At 38.0% G+C, this 13,488-nt stretch overlaps 1 protein-coding gene across 1 annotated transcript in view; it reads right to left on the reverse strand.

The window, feature by feature from the left end:
- Positions 1 to 423: 423 nt before the first annotated feature.
- zgc:153169 (uncharacterized protein LOC767799 homolog) overlaps positions 424 to 13,488 on the reverse strand; it is a 67,691-nt gene continuing 54,626 nt past the window's right edge. Inside the window, exons 7-10 of the mRNA XM_028820640.2 lie at positions 13,109 to 13,124; positions 6,584 to 6,651; positions 6,094 to 6,198; positions 424 to 1,355 (exon numbers count right to left, since the gene is read on the reverse strand). Coding sequence (XP_028676473.1) covers positions 1,260 to 1,355; positions 6,094 to 6,198; positions 6,584 to 6,651; positions 13,109 to 13,124 — 285 coding nt within the window. The 3' untranslated portion in view covers positions 424 to 1,259. The remainder of the gene's footprint in view (positions 1,356 to 6,093; positions 6,199 to 6,583; positions 6,652 to 13,108; positions 13,125 to 13,488) is intronic.

The following is a 13,488-nucleotide window of genomic DNA, read 5'->3' on the forward strand; positions in this document are numbered from 1 at the left end:
TTTAACAGACCTTGTTTTTTGACAGCCCCACAGCCTCGACTCCCTGAGGAGACAAGAAAAAACTCCCCAAAAAAAGACCTTTGTAGGAGAAATAAATAAAACTGGGAACGGCAATTCAGAGAGAGACCCACTTCCAGGTAAGTTGGGTGTGTAAAAGGTGTCAAAAAATGGGACAAACGCAATACAGAGAACACAAAAACACTGCAGCTTAGGACAAATCTGACAAAAGATTGCTAACGGCTTTTTAATGGCGCTCACTGTGAACACTTTTGTGTAAAAACTTCTCGATTATTATTATTATTATAAATACTAATGATAGTGACTAATATTCTACTTGAAATCTCATTGCTGTTTTGTAGTTAGAAATATTATTATCCCAAGAATCAAAAATGTAAATAATAAATTGTAAAAGATGAAATGACATTCACAAAGCTAGAAATAACTGTATTGGTGTGGAGGAGTCTTATTTACACAACAGTACAAAAGTGCAAAACGTACATTTTATGATGGAATATCACTGTGTCCTATAAAACATACAATAAAATAAATGAGGCCTAAGAAGTGACTAAATCTTGTATTGCTTGTGGCAAGCAGACACTGTTTAAATCCTCTTCTTCTTCAGCATGTTTAATCTATTTGAAATGTCAAATGGGGGGCTCAGAATTTCTCTTTGCTGGCTCTTTTTTAAGATAAAAGGTGTTTACAGGTAGACGGTTCAAGTAAATTCTTTACCACAGCACGATACCTTGCAGTCTGATTCCACACTCAAATGTATAAATAAATGCTGCAATGTGCACCATTTGAAAAAGTTATTTAAGAGCTGCTCATAATGACTACCAAACTGGTGACAGTGCTGTATATCCTTTGTGTGTGCAAGAGATAAATTGTGGCTTTATATACTGTAGTACAGTGCTTTATTTTTCTATATGAAATGGTTCCCCAAATTATTGTCTTCTATACACTTGTTTCAGAATCAGTCCGTTGCAGTCTCTTCAGGAATTTTCTGTAACCCCAGGAAGAAGTTGCTCATATTGTGCATCTCCTCTTAGAACTCAAATGTTACAATAAACACACGATCATGCTCTGTAACGTTTAACATCAAGTTACCAGTATGGGTCAGATATCCTGGCAGTACCTTCTTCGCTTATCTTGGTATCAGTGGTTATTGTTATCCTTACCCAAATTCTCATTGCTTTTCTAGTATTTTTGCAAACTGTTTGCAAAGATGATCTTGGCTAATGTAAAGAACAGGTTAGATGCTAAATTGGTAACTGGGTGTGAAGTTGAACATCTTCTCTTCCATTATGCCAGAAAGCGTAAGGAAATTCAACTGAAGAAGCTGCTCCAACATCACCCTGTATGAAAAGGTAAAAACAAAAGGTCAGCTTTACAAGGAATTGAGCAAATTAGCAAGCCTTTGTTAATCTCCTTGTCAGCATCTTCATCTCCCATCAATTCATTATCAAATTGCTCATACAGTTTAGAGTTGCAGAGGATGAAGCCTTTAATGGCAGCTTCAGGCATATGGCAGGACCCAACATCTTGAAAGGATACCCACTTATTTACATTTACCTGTTTGGCTGATGCCTTTGTCCAAGGCAAATTACAACATTATGATACACTTGGCTACATTTCTTTTGGTTTTCCAACTGGAGCACAGGCAGATCAAGTGACTTGCTCAATGTCACAACACAGTGTCCGTAGCGGGATGTGAACACACAACCTCAGGATTTGAAGACAAAAGTCTTAACCACTACACCACACTTCCCACTCAGTCATATAAGGAAAATTTAATGTTACCAATTTCACTTAATACATCTTTAGAATGTGAAGACCTGGAAAATAACCCACACAATCCCTAGTGAAATAATGGTAAAGAATTGCAGATAAATATCAAAAAAAGCTAGGTGACCAGTCACATACAGTCATATGAAAAAGTTTGGGAACCCCTCTCAGCCTGCATAATAACTTACTCTCCTTTCAACAAAAAAGATAACAGTGGCATGTCTTTTTCATTTCCTAGTAATGGGGTGTTTTCCGAACAAAGATTTTTAGTGAAGAAGTATTTGGTTTTATGAAATTAAATCAAATATGAAAAACTGGCTGTGCAAAAATTTGGGTCCCCTTGTAATTTTGCTGATTTCAATGCATGTCACTGCTCAATGCTGATTACTTGCAACACCAAATTGGTTGGATTAGCTCGTTAAGCCTTGAAGTTCATAGACAGGTGTGTCCAATCATGAGATATAAAGGTATTTAAGGTGGTCAATTGCAAGTTGTGCTTCCCTTTGACTCTTCTCTGAAGAGTGACAGCATGGGATTCTCAAAGCAACTCTCAAAAGATCTGAAAACAAAGATTGTTGAGTCTCATGGCTTAGGGGAAGGCTACAAAAAGCTATCTCTGAGGTTTAAACTGTCAGTTTCAACTGTAAGGAATGTGATCAGGAAATGGAAGGCCACAGGCACAGTTGCTGTTAAACCCAGGTCTGGCAGGCCAAGAAAAATACAGGAGCAGCATATGAGCAGGATTGTGAGAATGGTTACCGACAACCCACAGATCTCCTCCAAAGACCTGCAAGAACATCTTGCTGCAGATGGTGTATCTGTACATCGTTCTACAATTCAGAGCAATTTGCACAAAGAACATCTGTAAGGCAGGGTGATGAGAAAGAAGCCCTTTTTGTACTCACGCCACAAACAGAGTCGCTTGTTGTATGTAAATGCTCATTTAGACAAGCCAGATTCATTTTGGAACAAAGTACTTTGGACTGATGAGACAAAAATTGTTATTTGGTCATAACAAAAAGTGCTTTGCAAGGCGGAAGAAGAACACCACATTCCAAGAAAAACACCTGCTACCTACTGTCAAATTAGGTGGAGGTTCCATCATGCTGTGGGGCTAGTTCAGGGACTCGGGCCCTTGTTAAAGTCGAGGGTCAGATGAATCCAACCCAATATCAACAAATTCTTCAGGATAATGTTCAAGCATCAGTCACAAAGTTGAAGTTACGCAGGGTTGGATATTCCACCAAGGCAATGACCCAAAACACAGTTCGAAATTTACAAAGACATTCATGCAGAGGGAGAAGTACAATGTTCTGGAATGGCCGTCACAGTCCCCTGACTTGAATATCATCGAAAATCTATAGGATGATTTGAAGCAGGCTGTCCATGCTCGGAAGCCATCAAATTTAACTGAATTGGAGAGATTTTGTATGGAAGAATGGTCAAAAATACCTCCATCCAGAATCCAGACACTCATCAAAGGCTATAGGAGGTGTCTAGAGGCTGTTAGATTTGAAAAGGAGGCTCAACTAATTATTGATGTCATATCTCTGTTGGGGTGCCCAAATTTATGCACCTGTATAATTTTGTTATGATGCATAGTGCATATTTTCTGTTAAGCCAATAAACTTAATGTCACTGCTGAAATACTACTGTTTCCATAAGGCATGTAATATATTAAAAGGAAGTTGCTACTTTGAAAGCTCAGCCAATGATAAACAAAAATCCAAAGAATTAAGAGGGGTTCACAAACTTTTTCATATGACTGTAGCTCTGTACAGACAGAGATAAATAGTAGTTTGTCAACTTTGATCAAAGACCAATTAATTTGGAAATAAGTATTTATACTCAGAATCAGATGATGTGCTGCTGCACAATATCACCATCTCATTTTTCAAAACAAACCTCCTACTTACTTCCTTTGCTGCTTTAATGAAGAAAAATGACACCCACTGCTCCTTAAATCAGATGGCAGCCATCTTTTTTATAAGACTTTTACCATTCATTGGTTGAGAGCAATCTACTTAAATGAACAGCTTCTTCTATTAAACATAGAAAGATCTCATATTAACATTACCTAGGGACATTCAATAACAATATATAATGGAAAGCACACCCATCTTATATGTGGTGCTGCTACACAGTCATGGGTATGGCCAATCTTGTTGCCAAATGTTAACACTATATATAGAATATATAAACTAAAACATACTTAATGGAATGCAGAATACAGCAAGCTGGCTTTGTAATTTTTAGGAGGGAATAAGAGATTTAAATAAAGGAGGCTGTGAAGGAAGAGAAGACAATAAATCACCACAGATCTTAAAAGCTGACCTCAACTGGAGGTAAAAGGTAGAAGAAGTTGTAGTAAGAGCTGGAGACTTGCATCTGACTGACTGGAATTTCTACAGCCCAGAGAATATCTCCAAGATTGCTAACACCCAAACAAGTCCAAGGGTGGAAATGAGATAATGGATTCACCAATTCCAAAGGCCTCAATATGCAAAACAGTGGTATAAAAGAGTCACTACAAAAAGGTAAAAGGGTGAACTGAAAAAGAACAGACATAAATAAATCTAAGTTTGATTAGGAGTCTTCAGCTAACCCAATGGTGGGTTTACATCAGGAGCAATCCAACTACAGAACACATTGAGGGTGCAAGCCCAGTGGTATAATTCTAAAACCATTAAGGACACTTTTCAATATCTGAAAATTTTTCATTGTAATACATAGCTAAATAAGAATGGAAAGATGTGAGGGAGGGGTTGCGCAGTGGGTAGCTCTGCTGCCTCGCAGTTGGGAGACCTGGGGACCTGGGTTCGCTTCCCGGGTCCTCCCTGCATGGAGTTTGCATGTTCTCCCCGTGTCTGCGTGGGTTTCCTCCGGGCGCTCCGGTTTCCTCCCACAGTCCAAAGACATGCAGGTTAGGTGGATTGGCGATTCTAAATTGGCCCTAGTGTGTGCTTGGTGTGTGGGTGTGTTTGTGTGTGTCCTGCGGTGGGTTGGCACCCTGCCCGGGATTGGTTCCTGCCTTGTGCTCTGTGTTGGCTGGGATTGGCTCCAGCAGACCCCCGTGACCCTGTGTTCAGATTCAGCGGGTTGGAAAATGGATGGATGGAAGATGTGAGGGGGAGATCAAGAGAAAAGAAATTATGTTACACTCTTACAGGTAGTAGGGGAGAACATTGTCCCAAACTAATACGGAAATGTCTATACCAAGATATCTACATAGATTTGTCAATGGAATGAATGGTGGGAGAAGGACATTTAACATTTATTTATGTGGCAGACTCCTTTATCTAAGGCAACTTATAACATTTATGATACAAATGGTTACATTTCTTTTGGTCTTCCAATTGGAGCACACACGGGTCAAATGACTTCTCAGAGTCACACAGTATCAGTAGCAGGAGCTGAACCCACAACCTCAGGGTTTGAAGTCCAAAGACTTAACCACTATACCACACTGCTGGCAAAGTTCATTTTAGGGGAGATGTGCAAATATGGAACAATTCATTTTATAACTAGACATGGATTCACAGTAACAAATCAAATTAAGGATGTGGGAGAGATTATTACCAAGAAAAGTCAGGATGTCATCAGTATACAAAGAGATTTTTGGGGGGCAGTCTGTACATAAATAAGGGAGATAAAAATACAACTTACAAAGGGCAACAGCTATAAACTCAAGTGAAACATTAAAAAATAAGAGAGGTACTATAAAGGACAGCCTGGCCTGGCACCCTTATAAATGTGAAATGGTTGGGAGATATTGGAATTGGCAAATATATTAGCTAAAAGGAATACATAAAGAGTCTTAGTCCTTTTAATTAATTCCTTCCCAAACCTAGAAATTGCAATACAAAGGCCTAATTCCCATGGTCAAAAGGCTTCACTGCATCTAGTGAGAAAAGGCCAGTCTACGACTGTGAAGTTGTAGTTACATCGATAATATAAGGAAAATGATGTGTGTTAACTACTCCTTGTCAGATCCAAGTAAGTGTAAATTCATTTGCGGATGACAGTTTGTAAACGCAGGGTACGATATTTTCCAGCAGCTGGTAGAGTTCAAAGAACACTTTAGGTAATCTGGCTTTAAATCCACCTACAAAGAAGCGTATTAAGCACCAGGTATTTGTGTAATTAACATTTTCATTTTGCTCATATGGATTTATTCTGGGAAAATCTGGGGTTTTCCTACATATTAAACATGGCACCCTAGTCAGGAATCGAATAAGACCTAAGCATCATAAGATGAAAGCAATATTTCTGAATCACCACATCAACTACATAGTGTGCTTACAGTACCTTAATATTCATTGCAATTAATCCAATTTCAAACATATCTTTAGTTCCAATTCTTTCTTGAATATCATTTAACACAGCCTGGCAGGCATCAGCAGGACATACCCCCTTAAAGAAAAATAAATAGGTTTGTTATAAAAAATTTACTTTTATTATGGATATTACACTTTTTCCATTTCAGACAAAGCCTGATGACAGCCATTTAAACTGCTTTGTAGAAAGAGGCTGATATGGTGAGCCAGTATAGAAAAATGGAGACAGTGTGACCCCAACATAGGGAGAGAAAGAGAGAGGTTTTAAGTCCTGGTTCTGAAGTAAGTATCCTAGTGGCCACTGACTTTCTTTCCAGACGATTCGGTCTCTGAATTTGGAACTACATACCAGTGATTTATGTCTCTAACAATAGGGAATGACTACTAAATAAGGAAATTATTTCCTTTCTACGCATTTTTACAGGACCATGGTTGAAAACAACAAAATACAATGAAATTACCTGCTTCATCAGATGAACAACATGAAAGCTTGGACAAAAACACATTATCTTGTCTCCATCGCCAGTTGCTAGTAAAAAGCAAAAAAAAAAAAAAAAAAAGTGAAATACCCATAAGATTGCAGAAATGCTGTGACTATGCTACAAAGGTTTCTGCACAAGTTTAAAATACCAGCACATCCCTGGAAAAAAACACACAGACATATTAAATATGTAACAGTCAATTGATATTACACCAAATGGTGATTGGTGATAAAACACTTTTGCACTGTAGTTTATAGGTTTATATTATTTACAATAATAGTGTTCCTTTAACATAGAAGCAGTGGATCTTCTTGTAAGGTGAGGTTATCAGAGTCAAAAGATAAGCAGTCCCTTATAATGTATATTCAGCAATTTTTAAACTTAATCTACTCCATTGGAGACAAGATTTAAACATATTACTAATTTATACTATTAACAGGATAATTTCACAAGAAGTTCTTATATGTTCAGCAATTTAGTATCATCTTAAAATATGTAAATAAAAGAGGAAATTGCACTGGCTGGTACAAATGGTGTTATCTTTAGCATTCCAATACAAGCAAATGTCTGACTAACATCAGTACAGTATTAAGTAGAACAGCTTCTTATTCAAAACTTGATAAAAAAAAACTGAATAAGCTAGGAGAAAGTAATAATTAATGGAAAAATGTAATGATGTTTGCCTAAATTACTTCACTGTGCATTTGATTTTCAAAATCTGTGTATTTATATTAATAGACCTTTTCTAACTCATTTTATTTCAGTATTACTGTATACAGTTATTATACTGGAGAATCAGTCAAAAATAGGCTATTTAATTTGCCCATAAATCTGTAAACACTGTCAGGAAATGAGAGGAATGTATGATACAGTGGGGCAAAAAAGTATTTAGTCAGCCACCAATTGTGCAAGTTCTCCCACTTAAAAAGATGAGAGAGGCCTGTAATTTTCATCATAGGTATACCTCAACTATGAGAGACAAAATGAGAAAAAAAAATCCAGAAAATCACATTGTCTGATTTTTAAAGAATTTATTTGCAAATTATGGTGAAAAATAAGTATTTGGTCACCTAGAAACAAGCAAGATTTCTGGCTCTCACAGACCTGTAACTTCTTCTGCAAGAGGCTCCTCTGTCCTCCACTCGTTACCTGTATTAATGGCACCTGTTTGAACTCGTTATCAATATAAAAGACACCTGTCCACAACCTCAAACAGTCACACTCCAAACTCCACTATGGCCAAGACCAAAGAGCTGTCAAAGGACACCAGAAACAAAATTGTAGACCTGCACCAGGCTGGGAAGACTGAATCTGCAATAGGTAAGCAGCTTGGTGTGAAGAAATCAACTGTGGGAGCAATTATTAGAAAATGGAAGACATACAAGACCACTGATAATCTCTCTCGATTAGGGGTCCACGCAAGATCTCACCACGTGGGGTCAAAATGATTACAAGAACGGTGAGCAAAAATCCCAGAACCACACGGGGGGACCTAGTGAATGACCTGCAGAGAGCTGGGACCAAAGTAACAAAGGCTACCATCAGTAACACACTACGCCGCCAGGGACTCAATTCCTGCTTAAGCCAGTACATGTGCAGGCCCGTCTGAAGTTTGCTAGAGAGCATTTGGATGATCCAGAAGAGGATTGGGAGAATGTCATATGGTCAGATGAAACCAAAATAGAACTTTTTGGTAAAAACTCTACTCGTCGTGTTTGGAGGATAAAGAATGCTGAGTTGTATCCAAAGAACACCATACTTACTGTAAAGCATGGGGGTGGAAACATCATGCTTTGGGGCTGTTTTTCTGCAAAGGGACCAGGACGACTGATCTGTGTAAAGGAAAGAAAGAATGGGGCCATGTATCGTCAGATTTTGAGTGAAAACCTGCTTCCATCAGCAAGGGCATTGAAGATGAAACGTGGCTGGGTCTTTCAGCATGACAATGATCCCAAACACACCGCCCGGGTAATGAAGGAGTGGCTTCGTAAGAAGCATTTCAAGGTCCTGGAGTGGCCTAGCCAGTCTCCAGATCTCAACCCCACAGAAAATCTTTGGAGGGAGTTGAAAGTCCGTGTTGCCCAGCGACAGCCCCAAAACATCACTGCTCTAGAGGAGATCTGCATGGAGGAATGAGCCAAAATACCAGCAATAGTGTGTGAAAACCTTGTGAAGACTTACAGAAAGCGTTTGACCTCTGTCATTGCCAACAAAGGGTATATAACAAAGTATTGAGATGAACTTTTGTTATTGACCAAATACTTTTTTTCCACCATAATTTGCAAATAAATTCTTCAAAAATCAGACAATGTGATTTTCTGGATTTTTTTTTCTCATTTTGTCTCTCATAGTTGAGGTATACCTATGATGAAAATGACAGGCCTCTCTCATCTTTTTAAGTGGGAGAACTTGCACAATTGGTGTCTGACTAAATACTTTTTTGCCCCACTGTATATTTTAAGCACATGCTTAGATTATATGTATAAAGTAGTAAAATGATGTACAAACTTGCCAGTTAAACGTGCATGTGAGGTCACTGCCTAGAAGAGGATGTTCCAAGATTTTATTTGTATTATTTGATATTTCAGAAAATGCTCAGCTGGAATGAGAATAAAGAATGAAATAGGCTGCACTTCTCTCATAACCAAATTTGCCCACATATTATAATGTTAATATACAACTGGAATTATATTCATTGGAACAAAGAAAAGTTTGCAAAGTCAGTTTTTAACAATTTAATACAATTTTAAAATTATACTACTTAGAACCTCATAACTGCCATGATATTGGGGTGTTGTGCTTTGGCAGCTGTGTTTTGTACTGTTGTGATGCTTATGGCCAGGAGTGCAAATAGGCGGCATGTAGAGTTTGCATTCCAAATGCGTAGGCATCGTCACTGGGGATCAAAGGGACAACTAGCCCCAAGTCCCGGAGTGATGCTACAAAAAAGTCTCAATAATAAAAATGAGTTGAAAGGTCCATTTCGGCTACATTTCATCTTATATGTCCCAGGCCACTTAGGCTACATTCAGAAAACAGTTAAAAGGGACTTAGTTATTACCTATGGATCATATCCAATATTTTTGTTTGATGGTTCCAATTAAACTTGCAAATCTAATATGACTATGCAATGGTATCTATCCTGAATCTACAAAATTAATAAAAACTAATCAGGCTGAAGCAATCCGATAGACAGAAATGAAAACCAGCTATATGATTATTGCTGACACACGGACTTCAAATTGTTTATATTACTGGATGTTTGAGAATTTGACAGTACAGTAATCCCTCGCTATATCGCGCTTCGCCTTTCGTGGCTTCACTCCATCGCGGATTTTATATGTAAGCATATTTAAATATATATCGCGGATTTTCTGCTGGTTCGCGGATTTCTGCGGACAATGGGTCTTTTAATTTCTGGTACATGCTTCCTCAGTTGGTTTGCCCAGTTGATTTCATACAAGGGACGCTATTGGCAGATGGCTGAGAAGCTACCCAACTTACTTTTCTCTCTCTCTTACGCTGACTTTCTCTGATCCTGACGTAGGGGGATTGAGCAGGGGGGCTGTTTGCACACCTAGACGATACGGACACTCGTCTAAAAATGCTGAAAGATTATCTTCACGTTGCTACCTTCTGTGCAGCTGCTTCCTGAAGCGACATGCTGCACCGTGCTTCACATACTTAAAAGCTCGAAGGGCACGTATTGATTTTTGATTGAAAAACAAACTCTGTCTCTCTCTCTCTCTCTCTCTTTCTCTGCTCCTGACGGAGGGGGTGTGAGATGCTGCCTTCAACAGCTTTGTGCCGCGGTGCTTCGCATACTTAAAAGCCAAACAGCCCTATTGATTTGTTTGCTTTTCTCTATCTCTCTGACATGGTCTGCTCCTGACGCGCACTCGTTTGAAAAGGAAGATATGTTTGCATTCTTTTAATTGTGAGACGGAACTGTCATCTCTGTCTTATCATGGAGCACAGTTTAAACTTTTGAAAAAGAGACAAATGTTTGTTTGCAGTGTTTGAATAACGTTCCTGTCTCTCTACAACCTCCTGTGTTTCTGCGCAAATCTGTGACCCAAGCATGACAATATAAAAATAACCATATAAACATATGGTTTCTACTTCGCGGATTTTATTTCGCGGGTGGCTCTGGAACGCAACCCCCGCGATGGAGGAGGGATTACTGTACTTAAAGGTGGTTTGAGTAGGAATGTCTGTACACAGAAACCCGAGGATACAAGAGACGAACCAGAACTGGTGGGAACAAGATGTGGAAGGGTTTAATGCAAAATAGCAGTATGACAATTTCAGAATGTTGAGGGGAACATTCAAGTATTGCATGTGACAGATTTAAGAAGGATGCAGAAATATATTTGCACCTCCACCTGCATTCCAGAATGAATTGTTGAACTGCTGCTAACACTCTGGGCAACCAATGGGCATTCATTTTAGGCTTTTGAGCGCAAAATAAACTTGCGTATTTGAGATGGACAACATAACGAACCTATATGCAGACACTGAATTTGTAACTATAAGGGACTTTAATCCAATCATCAGAGATTACATATTCCTTTAAAACTGGCTGCATTCACTTCTTCTTCCTCTCTGGGGGACTGATGGCGGAGGATCTCTTTTCTTTGGGAAGCCAACAAGCAGACAATCCACTCTCCTTTGAGGAGCTGAATGCTGACAATTTGTTATGTTAGTGAACTGAAAGCTACTGAGCATTTTGGTGGTGAGAAGCCATCCAATCTCTGCAGAGCAAAGAGCTCACAAACTTTTTTTGACCTGGAAGCTGCTCTCCATACAGCCCTGCAGGTGGACCCCTTGAACTAGCTCAAAGATCCACTATCCCAAACTAGCCAGTGACTGAACTCTGTCTGAGAAGACTGAAAAAGAAGTTGCAGAGGACACTGCAAAGAGCTTAACAACTGAGAAAGGCAGCATCACAGCACACAAAAAACAGGAGCAAGAGAAAGGGTGCACTGCAACACAAGAAAAGTCCTTCACTTGAACCTGGAATAATAAAAGTAACAACTCCACACAACAGTGGACATCATCCTTAATTACTTGGTATCATAAAACTGGTTATCTCTGCCAAGATAAATTAGGACTCTAAATAGCTAGTAAACTGCCAGTTCATTCTGTATTATAGGTTTATTTGTCTGTTTTGCATTCTATCTTCAATGTCAATATACAGTATAAGCAGTTATGTTTCTATAATCCTTGTGTTTTCAATAAATTATATTCTGTTTCTTAAAATGAGTGTGCTTCAGTATCCTTGACATAAGTCTAACAACCAGAGATCCTCCTACAGACAAATGTAAGGAAAAGTGGAAGCCTTACCAAACTTTATCAGTTTTGCCTTTGGCAAAGCCGTTAATTAATTAATTAACCAAGTAAAATTCTCTTCTTTTCTTACAATGAATATTGGCAAGAGAAGCTGGCTATTTAATTCAACATTCTAAACATTAGTTTAAGCTGATAATGAACAGATACTGTAATCATGCAGCTCCATGAATGATAAAAATATAAATTAGATTAAGGTATCTGAAATAAAGTGACTCTTATAATATAATCACAAAACCAAAGTATAATGATTACTTTTAAACATTTACACATGATTCCTATTTGCTGATCGGCAACATATGAAAATAATGCAATATCACCATCCAAAACCAGTGCACAACCTCAGAGAGTTTATTTTTTCAGACAGGGACTGGATCTGGAGAGCTTTATTAGTGAGCCAGGTGCAAAGAGTGTAATCAGTTAAGTCACAGATGGTGATAAACAACAGAGAACAATATTTTTTGGAGTTTAACCAAAAGTGTTACTGTAAGCCCATTTAACAGATGCTTTTATTTTGAATTAAATCAGCCTTAAGCAATGCAGTCAAACAGAAGTTGGTTAGCGGCTCTGAACATTGTTTTATCTTGATTTTGAATTTGTCCATTTAACAAGATGAAATACAAAAGGAATATTCAGTACAACACTGCTAATGACAGTGTTAAAACATTGCCACTCAATACAACATTTTCAATAATTCAACTGAACACATTAGTGACAGTCTTGACTCTCTGCAATAACTGCCAGTCTTACCTCCTTGCCAACGCAGCTGCTAACTCACAATCTAAGTAGAATCCCGTTTAGTGCTGCAAATTACAATCAGCAGCTGTCTCCTTGTATGTTATCTATGCTGTCTGAGTACAACCACTCAGCAATATCCTACTCTTGGGTCGTGTCTGTGCAATATGCCCCATTTGTCTGTCAATGCAGCTAGCTAATCGGCTGCTTACTTATTTTTAATAAACTTCTTAACATATACCTTGTTTTTAATCATAGTTTTTTAGATGCATGATCTTTACACTTAAATTTAACATCAGAGACCCAGTGATATAAAAGGTTAAAAAAAAAAAAAAGTGTGTATATTTTTTACACCTGGCTGAATCATGATAATAAAATAGAATCACATTAATAACAAAAAATAATTTTTCTTTGACATACCTGCAGCAGCACCAACCTGCAAAAACATGAAATGAATCATATAAAAATCTCTCCTTAACTATATGGTAACAGCTACAGGTAACAAACACTATAACAGTATAAGAAGCTTTCAGAAAATATTCCTATATTTTCCAATCCCATTTATTTTAATATATAATCATGGAATCTTGGAGACTACTCTGTCTGAACAGAATGCAAAGCAGGAAACAATTCCAGGCAAAACACAAGTAACACCACAAAGAACACATGAGCAGGGACAACAGTTCATTGTAGAGCACTCATCTAGTCATATTAAAATAAAGTACATAATTACGCATTGTGGCACAAAATGAAAGACCACAAGATTCTGAATTATGAATTATTATATTTTAAAAATTGTA

Source organism: Erpetoichthys calabaricus, chromosome 15 (genome assembly GCF_900747795.2).
Source record: "Erpetoichthys calabaricus chromosome 15, fErpCal1.3, whole genome shotgun sequence".
Classification (NCBI taxonomy): domain Eukaryota; kingdom Metazoa; phylum Chordata; class Cladistia; order Polypteriformes; family Polypteridae; genus Erpetoichthys; species Erpetoichthys calabaricus.